The sequence below is a fragment of the Gigantopelta aegis genome, chromosome 6, assembly GCF_016097555.1.
Source record: "Gigantopelta aegis isolate Gae_Host chromosome 6, Gae_host_genome, whole genome shotgun sequence".
Taxonomy (NCBI): Eukaryota; Metazoa; Mollusca; class Gastropoda; order Neomphalida; family Peltospiridae; genus Gigantopelta; species Gigantopelta aegis.
In genome coordinates, this window is record NC_054704.1 from 66,888,573 (window position 1) to 66,905,062 (window position 16,490).

The 16,490-nt window shown below is 36.0% G+C and overlaps 1 protein-coding gene across 3 annotated transcripts in view; it reads right to left on the reverse strand.

Annotated features, from left to right (window-relative positions):
* The window catches only part of LOC121373989 (ETS-related transcription factor Elf-2-like), a 128,523-nt gene that overhangs the window by 20,182 nt on the left and 91,851 nt on the right, over nucleotides 1-16,490 (reverse strand). Inside the window, exon 1 of one of the 3 annotated variants that reach the window (XM_041500846.1) lies at nucleotides 7,523-8,900. The exons of the other annotated variants lie outside the window; for them this stretch is intronic. Within the exon in view, the coding sequence (XP_041356780.1) occupies nucleotides 7,523-7,844 (322 nt within the window). The 5' untranslated portion in view covers nucleotides 7,845-8,900. Of the gene's footprint in view, nucleotides 1-7,522; nucleotides 8,901-16,490 lie in introns of those variants that run through there. 3 annotated transcript variants of the gene reach the window in all.

Sequence of the window (16,490 nt, forward strand, 5' to 3'; positions counted from 1 at the left end):
AACTCCTAAAACAAATACAGCTCGGTTGTCAAATTGTGTTGGTAAACTGAAAACAAAAAATTAAACTGGAAGAAACTTGAGATGGAAAGAAATATCAAATGAAAGCATTATGTATTTATTAAGTTTTTAACAACATTTATAGTCATTGATAAACGTTCCTGTATTTTGTAATCCTTATATCGAGTCAATTTAATAAGCAAAATGTATAACACTTGTTCAAAGCTGCAAGCAATTACGCTTCCCCATCTTAAAATATAATTTTCTAACACAAAATGCAAATAAAGGTGTGATAAATGCAAGACATGACAAACAAGTCTTTGCCATGTTTTCAATACATTTTTGCATTGGAGAAGGCATCACGTTTTGAGCTTAATAATGAGATAATATAGTAAATGCCTTTAAACAGAATGTCCTTTGAAGAAAGATAATAGACTACTGGATGATTAAAAAAAAAAAAAATTACTACTAATAGAAATCTATTTGAGTTTTTGCAATTGTAACATGTACAAAATCTCTTGATACTCTGAGGCGCACTGAATGATCTGTCGCGTAACGAGGTACATGTAACTGACAAATCGGGAACTGCACCAAACAACCCGCACTCTCCGATTTAACAACTTTGCTTACACGTGAGCAACAAACGGAAGGAGTAAAGTTTGCAAAATCCTAACGTCGAATATCTCTCTCTTTCGGAATGTTTGATTGGTCTGCGGCATCAAGCCAAGTGCTCTGCTCGCAATGGGGAAGTATTCTTGTGTCAATGTTTGATCTACGGCACATTGCAAGACACAAGACTCGGGGTTTCAGCAATGTTTTCCTCTGCACCAATATGCTTGGCACAATGGCAGGCAGCGATAGTAAAAATCCTAACACCTACAAGGAAATATGTTATTAATAAACAGCATGTGGCACTAGATTAACATCATTTACCTTTAAAAATGTAACTGAAAAAAGGTGTCATCTATGTAATGTGTTCTTATTATTTAAAGTGGGGAAGATATTCAGCTTAAAAAAAAAAAACCCATCAAGGACTGCAAATTCTTGGGAAAATTGATATAATATAGAGAATACTACATTAGATTCTTTTTTCAAATGAGTTAGACATTAAGTTTTAACTTATAGCAATGAATGTAGAGTTCTGTTTTTTACAGGTTTAAAATCAATTTCAATAAAATTTGAATCTTTTGAAGCAATACTCTTGCTCTTAACTCATGTGTCACAGACCACTCAATTTCAGGTTAACTTCAATTACTTTCAATCACACCGTTTTCATTAGATGGTATTGCTGTGCTAACCAGGACATCACTTAAGAGAAGCCAATAATGTGTCTTTAAATTGCTAAAACACATGTGTTATTGATGTGTTATTATAAATAACTAGTTGATGTTCTCACCAATGTGTGTAAGAAAATAAATTTCTTATATATTAGGATAATTAGAGCATTTTGCTGGATGTGTACACCAAACCCAACCCTCCAAAACTAGATTTTCTTGGGAGGTGGAAATCCCCCCCCCCCCCCCAAAAAAACAAAACAAGGGCTCTTGCTCAACTGTCAATTTGTTTGACACACCAATCTAAAATGGCTTGTATACTAGGATAATTAGGCAATTTGCATATTCATACCCCTATTCAGCATCTTGAGGATATCTGCTATTGGCTTGTAATAAGAACCACATTTACATGTACTTTTACATTAAGCCAACCACACTGACGGACGCTATGCAATCGGAAAGACGGAAGTGATACTGTAAGACAGACAAAAGAATAGCTTCATGTCTCAAGGCAGAATACATGTTGCCACCATCAGCGTGGCGACACACCCACTGTCCCACGATACGGCGAAGTGTCACCCATTTCCTGGTGTATGACACAATATGTCAGGAACCAGCTTCCTCAGATGTGGCAGATCTGTTCGCACTGCGTCCTGGACGCGCTCGTAATTTAGTATTCTCTTCCTACTTCTGGGAGCCAACTTGACATTTATGGCTTATGTGGATTGATTATTTACCATTTCCGGCTCAGGAGCTGGCAAATATACATCCATATTTAATTACAGCTCTTCTCCAGATACACATACATCACCGCAAGTCCTTATAAAGCTAAACTGATCAAGTGTTTTCAAGTATTTAAGAAACTGTTGTTTTTGTTCAAACCTCTTAAAAACGTCAGTTGTTCAGAGTTTAACATTTTGAGACCAATCTCACATTTCTTCCTTATAACAAAGGATAATTACAAAACAGAATTATTGTACCTAGTTTTTAAAAGCCGAGTGATGTAAATCTGATAAAACAGTTAATAATGATCATCAGTTTAACCCCTGAAATCAATATTCTTCTTTCTTTTCTTTTAATTTATTTCACTTTACATTATTATGTCTTAACAACCACACCACACTATGACCAGGAAGGAAGTGTTTTATTTAACGACACACTCAACACATTTTATTTAAGGTTATATGGCGTCGGACATGGTTATGGACCACACAGATATGGAGCACTATGACCAGGTTTTATTTTCCCCATATACTGAAAAAAATCCTGGAAAATTTATCAATTGTCAGTTTTCTTAAACTAACAAAATTAATAATATAGGTTTCAATATAAAAATGAGCATTAAAGGGACACACCCTAGTTATGGCTATTTGTTAACCATTACGGCGTTGTTTTTCGCTATTAAACCCCATTTTTCACAAATAAAATTGCACTTTATTTACATTTTATTATTTAGAATACACATTTCCATTCACCTGAAGTGCTTTTTGGTAATCCTGATCTTTGTAAAACCACGAAATGCATTTTTTGCATTTTTTCACAAGATGTTCTGTCGAGAAAAAAACGTTAAGCAAGCGAGGTCCAATCTATTTTTAGAGGGGATATTTCCATTTCAATGTCACAGACGTTGGTATATCACGTGACCGTTATCATTTTGGTTCGGTTTGTTTTCTCGTGCACGGTTCACGCAATCAACATCCGATTTGTTGTTGTTCATTTGTGAGATTTTTCTTCACAGTTCGTGAACATTTTCAGTAACAATAAAGTTCAGACAAGTAAGTGTCTCAATACAAAACGTTACAAACCCTTAAAACCAATAATTTTGCCAAGTCTTACGATATCTGGAGAGGGGATACAACCAGGACAGAACAGTTGGAACATGTCCAGGAGAGGTGAAACAACGCACCCCAAGTCTGTGAAATTTGTCGTGACGTAGGCATTGTTGTGCTTCGAGCGACATCTACCGGTGACATCAGAATACTAACTTTCAAAATTATTTCAAGCAATTGGGACATGGGGATTCCCATGGTATTTATCGATATAAAACCTGCTTTTTCACTCCATTTGATAAAAACGTGATCTAAGTGTGTTACAGGTTTGTAGATTAACCAAATTATAATTTATTTTCGCTGGATGGAACTAGGGTGAGCGGCTTTAATGTTAGGCCCAATTAAATTGTTTCTGGAAACAAATCTCTTTTTTTACTTATGGTAGGAAGGGGTTTTTTGTTTGTTTTTAAACTACATTCACCCTTTCAGGTTCAAATAAACTGTTGTGCATGTAACTCTTTTAACCTACATATTAAAATAAAAAAATTGAAAATAAGATAATACATTGAAAAAATTTAGGATCGGCCCTTTTTTTAAGTAGGATTTGATTCTCAGAAACATTCAATTTTGTTTTAAGCCTTACTTAGTTACTATCATTTCACTCATACAGGAAGTTCAGTTTGACATAAGACATAGTTCTACAATGAAAATTGACTCTCATATTACATATGATTTCCACTCATCAACACTAAGGAAATAATAATTTTCATTATGAAAATTATTGTAAAATTTTAACATAATATATCATTGTGGACAGGCCCCAGTCCCCAATAGCTGTGTTTGGGAATAATAACACCATATTCAAATGAGGCACACACAAGTCAGTATGCAGGTTTGTGGTACAACAGACTAAGAGATCACCAACTAGTTCCAGCTACTACTGCCACACAGTAAGCTTAACAGTATTTATTACAGGAAGAAAGTACACACTAAAACGACAGACAACACAACAATGAAAAACAGTGAATGGATTAGCTTGCCAAACAAATTATCAACGGCAGTAAAACCGAGTTGGCAGCTTTTACAATATTGACATGAACGCACTGCCTCAGCCCTGGGCAAGCAGAACAAGTTCTATACAACAGTGTGCATACCTTCACAAAGCCAAACCATTTCACTCACACAAGAGACTGAGACCAACAAACATTTTTTTTTTTAAATAATTAAAAAATAACATATATATACCAAAACAAGAAAACGCTGATAAAACCCCCACGATCATTTACAATGGTATTTGAGATATTGACACAAACAGCGACACTCCATTTCACAAAAAATTCAATTTGTTATATTTAGTACTATAGTAGTACCAATGTATGTCCAAAGCTATTCAACAGATATGCAATTACCTACCGGGAATTAACTTATTCATAGATGCCACTGAGGTGGCCAAGGCAATGAATGTGTTGGGGGTGGGGAGTGTGTGTGTGTGTGGGGGGGGGGGGTGCCTAAAATAGCCTGTAGCTTAGACAAAACAGCTCAGCTAGACTGTAATGAATGATGCTATTACACAGCAGAGTACAGATCTCCCAAGGCAGTGGTTTCCCCACCTAGTGTAAGGTCAGTTGGTCTTGGGTTCATATCCTAGTAAGGCTCAATGGTTAGATTTGTGTCGTGTCACTCCACAAATCATGGTACATCAAATGTTGTGGAATATGCTGAGAAAATGCCTAATAATGACCTAGTATTTAACCTATTGGTCCTAATCATAAGTATGGTCCTAATCATAAGTATGGTCCTAATCATAAGTATGGTTCTAATCATAAGTATGGCCCATGGTGGCAGCTAGTGGACTTCCGTTCCTGCCACTTTCCCATCACTGTGGACAGGTTGTATGCCCTGAACATATATTAAATCTTAACTCAAGTATACCCATTTGAAAATAAGGAAATGTTTTATTTAACAACGCACTCAACACATTTTATTTACGGTTATATGGCGTAAGACATATCGTTAAGGACCACACAGATATATAAAGAAAGAAAACCCGCTGTTGCCATTTCATGGGCTACTCTTTTTGATTAGCAGCAAGGGATCTTTTATATGCACCATCCCACGGCCTTTACTACACCAGTCGTGGTGCACTGGCTGGAACGAGAAATAGATCAATGGGACCACAGACGGGGATCGATCCTAAACTGACCGCGCATCAAGCGAGTGCTTTACCACTGGGCTATGTCCCGCCCCTTGAAAATAAAAGCTGAACTGATCTTAAAAAGCTGAAAACTCTAAACCGTAACTAAATAAATCTCAATTTCAGCACTTTGGATCAAATCCTGTCAACTTTGTGGAAAACTATTTCATGAAAAATTTATAATAAACAAATAATAATTTTAAAATAATAATAAACTGAAATTGGATTTAAAAAAAACAACAACAACAACCCCAAACTGAAAATGGATTTAACCCCCTCCTCCCACCCCACCCCCCCCCCCCAAAAAAAAAAACCCCAGTAAAATCACATCAGTGTAAACTGAAGAGGATGAAAAATTAAAACATCAAGTATCTGATAACAAGAGCCATTTGCGATAATATGCATTCATCCTCAGTATTAATATCAAACTGACAATGAGTTGATAACATCTACACAGTATTGCTTTTCCCTTATCAGTGAGGTAATGTCCTGTTGAAGTGAACTGTACTTGTCATCTGTTGCAGTGTGCCATTATTAAGTTGAGCAACACTAGTCGACAGTGTACAGAATTACACACAGATCTATACATTCCTTTTCATTTCCTCGTGGATTAGTGTATATATCGGAGAACACTCTCTTGACATCTTAAAGTGTCCCGCGAGCAGCGACCCAATACTCTATTTGATACCCCAACAGGAAACAATTTTCAAACAAGAATAAAACAAAAAAAACCTTCTTCTTTTTAATTAAAGACCCTGCTAACTCGTAACTGGGGCAAGCTCTGGCAATCATCAAATTCGCCAACTGCAAATTTTGAAAACAATTGGCAAATTTTATTTTAATTTGGTGAAATAATTTCATGTAATAATAAAAAACTTTTTTTTAGAAAATAACTGTTGATTTCTACATTTAAAAAAAAAAGTTTAATAGACAATTTGGTGAAATGTTTTGCTCACTCAGAGCTAGCCTTGCATATAACCCAATATTAAACCCAAGGCTGGAAGAAGCAAACTGGTTTACTGACGCACTATAGGAAGTAAGTGTACTAGAAATAAAACAATGGCGATGAAATGAGAGAAGAAAATGTCAAAGCAATACAGCACACACAGGTTGGTGAGACAGATGGAGGGTGACCAGTGTGAAACTGATAGCCACGCATGCAGGCAGATGGTCGACACACTTGTTACTGGAGAAGACCCACTAACTCACTGGGTTAGGCAAACCGCGCTGGCACAATCAACAGGTGCTTGTTAGCTAGCTAGACCAGTGTTTTCAGGGGAAAGATTATTACTCTTAATATGTCATGGGTAACATCATTCATCACATATATTATCTTCAATCATTTTTGGTGAATTGAAAAATTTAAACATTTATTTCCCCACTAGTGCTTTCAAAACTATTTACCATATGTTTCAGATTACTCGGCATTTTAAAACTGTCACGTATTACAAATTTATGTATTGGTCTCCTTCATGTAAATGAATATGTTGTTATAAAGTGTGACTGTGTATAATAAAGTTGATATTATATATCACAAATTATAATTAAAAGAACTATGTATCAAATTGTTTTAAGTCGTTAAAACTGCAAAAAGGTTTAATCTGCCATATTTTATTTTGAAAATACCAAACAGCACAACTTATTTAATGTCATGCTTTAATCTCTATAACCATACTTAAAATATACGTCCAAGTATGCAATAAATAAAATCATACAACAGACCTAAATAAAGACAGCAGTATGTATGAGGTACCCATACAAACAAGTGACTAACAGTCACGTTTTAAACCCCAATGTTTAATTACATGAAAAAGAAGTTACCTGTGTATACAACAAAAAACATGGTAGAAACGAAGAAGAAGAAAAATTAAATTTCAAAACTACAAATGTTTGTTGTAACTTTCTGTTAACAAAAAAAGAGAAAAGAATACTTGATAGATGTTTACACGTTTACTCGTAACCATACCATAAACAGGTTAGACAAGACTTAAATTTTTGTTTAAACATATGGCAATAGACCAAATAGTAATTTTTATTAAATATAAAGTTTTTACAGATTACTACTTTATAAGAAAATGACAACATTTAGCTTTTTTGTGTGACTTTGAAACATATGGGGTACATAAAACTATTAACAATTGAAAATAAATTCGAAAATGAATAAAATGCTTCATAATGTAGACGTAACATTTTTAAAAACTTTAAGAATATATGTGCTTTGATGAGATGTCTTAAAGAGAAGCGATTTAAACAAGTATGCAAGCAAACACTTTTTTTTCAGAACTTACAGTATCGTTTAAGAAGGTGTTTCTTGTACGTGCCGCCTCCTAAAAATCGAGGCTGGTCTTGGTCGCTGGTCACACTGCTTTGACTGGAATACTCGTCGGAGGAATCGTGGCGGGTCTTGCGCATCGACAAGTCTAGTACGGGGTCGGAATCGGAGCACGGCTGGGTGCACGTGAACATCAACGGCGACAACTCGATCCTCTCCTTCTTTATGAAATTTAAATCCACGTACGAAGTGTTGTTCAGAAAGGGCTCCATGCTCTCCCGTTTTATACAGTTTAGATCCAAACAGTGCATGTTTAAGTTATAATCCGCACACTCCATGGTGAAAAAAGTTGGGTTAGTCTACACCAATCCCTTATCCTCAGTTATAGTGGTCCATAAAGAATGGAAAGAGAGAAAGATGAAAGGGGGAAAAACACCACCTAACAACAAAAGCCAGTGATCCAGTAAATGAACCAAGTGTCAAACGTAATTACCAAGTCTGACAACAATCAGGTATTCCTCAGACACGAGAAGTAGTAATAGTAGTAGTAGTAAGTGGTGGAGACTGTTGAGTAAGAGAGACTAGCCACCGCGAGAGAACCACCGAGTGTATCCTGGGAATGTAGAGCGAGCGAGTGACAGCACACACACACACACAGTGAGCCAGCAATCGAGTGAGCGCGGTGAGAGAAGCGTCCTCAGCCCAGTGACTGCAGTGAATGTTGTCCTAGCCTGGCGACCAGCTCTCGTCAATTGAGCCGCTGAGCTGTGCGGATGTCCCAGCCAGACGTTACTGAGTGCACACGGTGTAGGAAGTGGTTGAGCTCACACACACACACACACACCGAACCACGTTCTGTCTGCACCCAAGCAAAACCACTGCTATCATAGGAAGTATGACCTGCTCCTCTTACTCGGGGACAGAAGAAACAAAAAGAAAAGAAAAAAAACCCTCTTGTCATCCAGAGGTCATGTGACAGCTGAGGTCAGTATTGGCCACCTGATAGTGTCTGAATTGTGTTTCAATATCGCCTGTTCACACACACGCACACACACAAGTGGTGGGTCGGCTTGTCGCAAAAACACTATTATAATGTGGTTAACAGAAGCTGTCCATCCATGACGGTAAAGCAAAGCCCGTGTAGTAGTTGGCGAGGCAGTACATACAGAGAGTGGTGTGCATACACCCTGAGATGTGAATATGGGAAGTGAGATTTTAATATACTAGCCGTGATAAGCCGTGAGCCGCTGGGGGCGGTGAGACTGGATCACATGACCTATTATACGAGTATATTTATCACAGAGTATTAGCCTGTGGCTGGCTATGGATACTCTTAGCTTGATAAGGGTCAATCTGCTCTTCCACAATGGCCAGTGGTCTATAACATTACATACATACACACACACACACACACACCGGGGAATGAGGCCAAACAACACAGAACCTGTAGAACTGGTCTCGCTGGTCTCGCACTTTGGCAAAGAAATATATAACAGGCCCCAGTGCTTTCCGGAACTAAAATACCTTTATGCTATGCATGAATGCTCAACAGGAACCTAATCCAAGCTTGAAAGCTTATTTTAAGGAAACATTGCTTCGTTAAAGGTGTGCAGCCAGGTAATCGACCCATTTGCCCTAGTTTGACAAAAGGTTATACGAGCCACAGCATACAGGCATTGAAGGCTTGCGTCAGTAGCTGTACGGGCAGTGGTAAACAACCAGCAACCTACGTCAATACACAAACTCGAGTATAATTCAATAGCCTTGGTGGAAGGTTTAGTAGTCTCACCCACACGCTCATTCTTTCAATTCAAACTTCAAATCAATGTTGATCTAGTTACGTATATGAAACCATGAAAGGAATTTCGTTTGTGTAAACACCTTCAAAACAGATTTGTTTTGTCACAGCGTTCCCGAGTTCCTACGTAATGTCAAGCCATTGCAGTTAATTTAATTAAACCACCACAAACAAGCATAATGTGTCGCAGAAAACCTAACCAAAGTGTTCATTTGATGACGACAACCGACATGTTATCAAAAACACTTGTTTATCTCCCAGTCATTCATGCCAAAATATTTACACGTAAACAATCCTTGAATATATTGAAGTAACATTAAATACAAGGTTAAAATTTCACTGGGACCTAGGGTTGAATACATTTACCCATAAATGTCTACCCTCACCTAGACCAAAGTGATTGTCCTGTTAATACAGGAGTGTTAAGGGCATGGACTGCTAAAAATAAAACAGCTCAACAACAAATCATTTACAAGGGATTTTACAAAACAAAAAACCAAACAACATATTTTTCTCATATTAAATAAAAAGGCAAACTAATTACTTTAATATATCTTATTAAGAACTTTTAGTACAAGTGTTTTTCTCTCAACAAATACATAATATGCATTGCTGAAAAAATACATGTATCTGGGTTTAAGCTGTCATTTTCTGAATCTCCAAATGTGATTTATAGTTGAACTTGGTGAAAAAATATGTCACAACCAATTTACCACAAGGCATTTTAAGGGGAAAAGCTATTTAAAAAAAGAAAAAAGAAAGAAGTAATTTGAGCTAAATGTTACTCAAATTTAGCTACAGATTTTGGCACCCAGCTTAAACTCTAGTGTACATGTATGCTCAAGTACACAAACAATTTAGTTTCTTTCCTAAATGTACTTTTTTGCAATACGAACTGAAAACCGACACTACTGATATAAGTTAACAAGAAGCCAGTGACTCAGACAGCCTTGACAGAGACATATTTAACACATGTACTAAAACTTTGGTGTGTCAGTGGGTGATTATTTAGTGTGTCGCTGACGGGTTATTCTTTGTAAGAGTGTTCCTGTTTCAAACAGATTACGAGTGGAAAGAAATATTCACTTCCTTCTGAGGCTGGACGAAACAGAAAGTCACACATAACACTACCTGGTACCGTGAAATCTCACTTTCAACAGGGACTGTAGCAGGTAACAAATGTTATTACAAAAAAAAAAGAACAAAAAAAACGAAAGACATTTGTCAAATTAAGCATAATGTGATAAATTAAGAAATAATAAAGAAGAAAACATTCACCAGAAATAATGACTGGACAACTTCTGAAGTGGTCTAATGACACCACTAGAACATATTGATTAATTAATCATCGGCTACTGGATGTCAAACATTTGGTAATTCTGACTCGTAATCGTCAGAGGGAACTCACTACATTTTTTCTCATGCAGCAAGGTATCTTTTTATGCACTTTCCCACAGACAGGAAAGCACATACCACGGCCTATGTCAAATTGTGGAGAACTGGTTGGAACAAGAAGAAACCCAATCAGCTGAATGGATCCACAGAGGTGGTTCGATCCTGCGACGTAAGCATCTCAAGCGAACACTCAACCGACTGAGCTAACTCCCGCCCTGGTTAGATTAAGCTAAAGCTGATGGGATAAGACAGACCTGTGGAATGGATGACCACAAAAAAATGAAGGAAGGAAATGTTTTATTTAACAACACACTCAACACACTTCATGAACTATTCTTTTCGATTAGCAGCAAGGGATCTTTTATATGCACCATCCCACAGACAGGATAGTACACACCACGGCCTTTGTTACACCAGCTGTGGAGCACTGGCTGGAACGAGAAATAGCCTAATGGGTCCACCGACGGGGATCGATTCTAGATCGATCGAGCATCACAAAAAAAAAAAAAAAAAAAAACCATGAACAAAAGATCTATGAACAATGTGAATAATTAGTTACTGAATGCCAAAACTTAGAACGCAGCTAACCAGGAAATGCAGTTACTGGTACAACATGGGTATCAGATATGCATGTAGCTGGTGGTTTATAAGAGAAATACAGGTACAAATGGGCGTGAGTGAAAATTAATTTTAAAAAATGTATGTGTAAAGCTGGTTAACTATGGAATGCAGTTAACACTTTAACACTTAAACAGATTCCAACATTAGGAACTGAAAAATTATTATTTATCCATCTATGAAAATAGGTGACCAGGAGATATTAAAAAATAAAAATCTTTGTTTAAGAAATGATTATCCTAACTTGGATCACTTTAGCCAATGCCATCTTCACATTGTTGTCAGCAATACATAAAACATTCTAACTGTAAATATATATGTAAAGTTTGTGTATGTTTGTAACTCTACTTGAATGAACCCTGCAGTTAATCAGGAAATGATGTTTTATCTGGTGCAAATGGTAACAATTTCATCCAAGGTTGCCAACATTTTTTATTTTAAAAATAGTTTTAATATCTCATATCAATACAATATATGTAGTCAGAAATAAAACAAGGGTTGAGTTGACAATGCACTTTACATCTGTCAGTTATTATTGTTATTAGGAGAACTGTGAAACTGAGTTAAATAGCTAAGCAATCAGTTATATTGGGCATTTGTGTTTTTATGGTCATCAACAATATAAGCTACTTAGCTGTCTGTATTTTATTAGGTCAGTGTTAACAGACATATATAATTATAATCAATAAACAAGCAAACAGCTATTTAATTAGTTCTTCACAGAGAACAGTATGTACAATATATCCTGTAGATCGAAGGAAAGGAATATCCAGCACCTCATCATAATATAAACTACAGGAAGTAAGGATATGTTTTATTCAACGATGCACTCAACACATTTTATTTAAGGCTATATGATGTCAGACATATGGAGAGGAAACCTGCTGTCACCACTTCATGGCTTACTCTTTCCGATTAGCAACAAGGTATCTTTTATATTATGTACCATCTCACAGACAGGATAGTACATACCATTTTACCATTGTTACACCAGTTGTGGAGCACTGGTTAATTTACACTACAGCTATTTCATGTCTAAGTTCAACACTCCATTTAGCTAATAAAAAGGAAACCTGCTGCTACCAATGACCACATAGGCTACCCCTACAAGTGAGTGTTTATATGAACTTTCCCATACAGAGGAATATACATTACACTTCAATACATACACCAGTCATGGGATTCTGCCTGGAATTGGATAAAAAAAAAAAAAAAATCCTGGTGGGTCCACCAACAGTATATAATCAAGTACCGGTACTTGAACTGGTTGGAAAAGCATAATGTAAATGTGTATACATTTAGTTGGAGATAAAATACTAGCACAATTTCCATACATTACATATATATTATTAATGAAAGAAAGAAGTGTTTTATTTAACGACGCACTCAACACATTTTATTTACGGTTATATGGCATCAGACATATGGTTAAGGACCACACAGAATTTTTTAGAGGAAACCCGCTGTCGCCACATAGGCTACTCTTTTATGACAGGCAGCAAGGGATCTTTTATTTGCGCTTCCCACAGGCAGGATAGCACAAACCATGGCCTTTGTTGAACCAGTTATGGATCACTGGTCGGTGCAAGTGGTTTACACCTACCCATTGAGCCTTGCGGAGCACTCACTCAGGGTTTGGAGTCGGTATCTGGATTAAAAATTCCATGCCTCGACTGGGATCCGAACCCAGTACCTACCAGCCTGTAGACCGATGGCCTGCCACGACGCCACCGAGACCGGTATATTATTAATGAATGCACCCTCCCCTCCTCCAAAACCCCTCACATAAAAAAAACCTATCAAACAAACAAACAAAACAAAGTATTTTTAAGAAATAACAACATAAAATCCCCAACTTTGTTGGGTCTCAAAATGAAGAGGTTTAAGATTTTTCATAACAATGTAATATCTAACAAAAATATTGAAATTTTTTCAAATTATGTACAAGATAAAAAGGTTTACATAAAATATATTGTTTTTCAAATGTTATTTATTCCTTTTTCATTAACTTGCAAATGTTTATCAAATTTCACCCCAAGTTATCTCTATCTGAAGAACAAGAACCAACAGCCAACAAAAGAAAAAAGGCAGGAAAAACAACACAGAGAATCGGTAAAAGTTCAACAACACACAAGACGATGACGGACTTCGAACGAGTTCTGTACGGAGTAACCTCGACTGGTGGCAACGGTGGAAATCGGAAGTGACTGCACTACAAAGCCAGTCACATGGATGTCGGTATGAGGAGGATGATCTCCCCAAAACAAAGACGAGCGTCAACGTGGACCAACAGCCAGCGAGTACTCCCCCTTCCCCCACCTCCCAACATGCAGTGGGTTACCAGCAGCGTGCTGCAATTCCTGTCATGTCAACAGTTCAATTCAAACAATCCATTTGCCAAGTCTGTACTTAAAAGAAAACAATTTTATTTGCTCATTCTGTCCCCGATATTCCTTTACTCGTAGTGGCAATGTCGCTCAATACAGATGAATGAGCAAAATCTTGTTCAGCAATTTAAAAGGTAAGAATATTTATTAAACATGTTTTAACATTTTGCACAGGTGTGAAATATTTAGGTCTCCTTTTAACATATTAAAAACAAGAATATACTATTTGGAAATAATGCTGAAATAGCAAATAAATTAAAATATATTACAAGTCTATCACATTTGACGTTTGTCATAGACCAATTGTTTATTTCACAGACCATTTGTTTCTTTCAAAGACCTTTTATTTCACAGACCATTTGTTTACCATAATTCATAGACCATTTATTTCACAGAGTTTATTTCATAGACCACTTGTTTACCGTAATTCATAGACCATTTATTTTACAGTTTATTTCATAGACCATTTGTTTACCATAAATCATAGACCATTTATTTCACAGACAGTTTGTTTATTTCATAGACCATTTGTTTACTGTAATTCATAGACCATTTATTTCAGTTTTGTTTATTTAATAGACCATTTGTTTACTGTAATTCATAGACCATTTATTTCACAGTTTTGTTTATTTCATAGACCATTTGTTTACCATAAATCATAGACCATTTATTTCACAGTTTGTTTCTTTCATAGACCATTTGTTTACTGTAATTCATAGACTGTTTATTTCGTACTAATCATAGACCATTTGTTTACCGTAATTCATAGACCATTTATTTCACAGTTTTGTTTATTTAATAGACCATCTGTTTATTTCATACATATGTAGTTTATTTTCAGGTTTCTCAGTTTTATTTTTGGCCTTTGAGAACTGAAAATTGGCTTAAACCATTTATGAGTTATACAACAGTAAATTTAAGTAACACATTTCATTTCTGTGAAACACATCATGTCAGATCATGTAAATGATGTCCTAAATTTAATGCATGAATGAAAAATGAATTACACAAAACAAGATTTATTTTATTTTAAGACTATCATTTGTACAATATTCAGAGGCCTACTTTGTTATTTGTATGAAATCAGACCACACAAGAATTAACCAAATGTCATTTGCATGTAAAATGAAGCAATGCATATGCTTCAACTTACCCAGTGAATGCATGTACAACATTTGATCCTGACTGATGAATATTTAAGGGACAGACCCTAGTTTCAGCCCACGAAAATGCACACCAAGTTTAGTTAATCTACAAACCTGTAACACATTTGGATAAAGTTACAATTGAGTGAAACAGGAGTCTGTGACTTTAGGTAAAATACCCTCTAAAAATAGATTAAAACTCTTCACCATAACTGTTACTCAGACGAACGTGCGTTTTTAAAAATATGAGAAATGCATTTTGTGGTATTAAAAACACCAGGATGACCAAAAACACTTCGAATGTACAGAAATGGATAATCTAAGCAAAGTATGATTTCAGTTATCAAAAACGGCTCTGATATTCAAAAATATGCCTTAGTGTTTAAAAACTAGGGTATGTCCTTTTAAAATGTTTGACTTTTAAATTGCTGTAGGTAAAATAAATAGTTATCCCTTTTCTGAGCACTGCTACTTCTTCCCTGTTTAAATGTCAAGAAAGGCAGCATATGCATAACCAATCTTTAATGTGTCAGTCCTACTATTGATAAAGTAGGAAAAATGTATCATCCTGGGGAGTGGCAGTCATCCTACATGTATAGACAAAAGCACACAACAGTTACGACCATGACCAGCCCTTAAAATAAGCTGTAGTCAGACTAGGTTATGTGGTATTTCACACTTATAACCATTTCAGTTAAAAGTTTCTGAAAGGCTAAATAGGTTGTCGTTCAGAATGGATTGTACTAAATACCAGATGAATGGATCATAATAAACACCGGCATGACATTCTATTGATCAAGTGTTATGTTAAAGTTGTGGAACTATTTGCACTGAACAATACAGATTCATGGCAGGTTTTTAAAGTCCCTGAAAGGCAATCTCAAAAGACATTTCAAATGACACAGACTGCAGACATCATTATATCCAGAAATGTCTAACAAAAGACAACTTATTTTGAGGGCTGGTGTCAAATATCCTATTGTTTCTGCCTTGTGCAGAGATATCTTTTCAATGCTATAACTCTTCAGTCATTCATATGTATTAAAATATTGCTATTTGAATATACTGACATGAAGTTCAGCATCACGCAACCTAAGCTAGTGTTTTCCCTAGCTTGTTTTAGCATGGTGCAGCACCATGCCTCAATAGTCTAGCACCATGCTGCCTTGAGATTAAACAAGCCTTTTTCAGTCGTTAATTCTAAAACTGCCTTTATAAAACACCCAAAAAGGTATCATTAATTAATAAAATATGCCTTTTATATCTTTTGCCATTCATTTATTAAAGGAAGCACATAAATTACATTAATGTTTATTTCAATTCATTTTTGTTGTATTTTTAATGAAAAACAAGTGCCCTGAAAATGGTGAAAATACCCCAAAAGTGTTTGGTCTACCATGCCTTGCCAAATTTCTAGGGAAATCACTATAAGCACTAATGATTGGTTCAATTTTCACTTTGTCAAGAATTAATTCTGCAAATATGACCCACCTTGAACAACTAGATATAATGTGAATAGGGATTAGGGTGCAGCATTTCTGTGACAAAGAATTCTAACAGCATGTATCTCTGGACTAGTTAAAAATTATTTAGGAAAGAGTGTGGCTCTTGGATTGCTAATAAAAGCATTGCTTATGATAA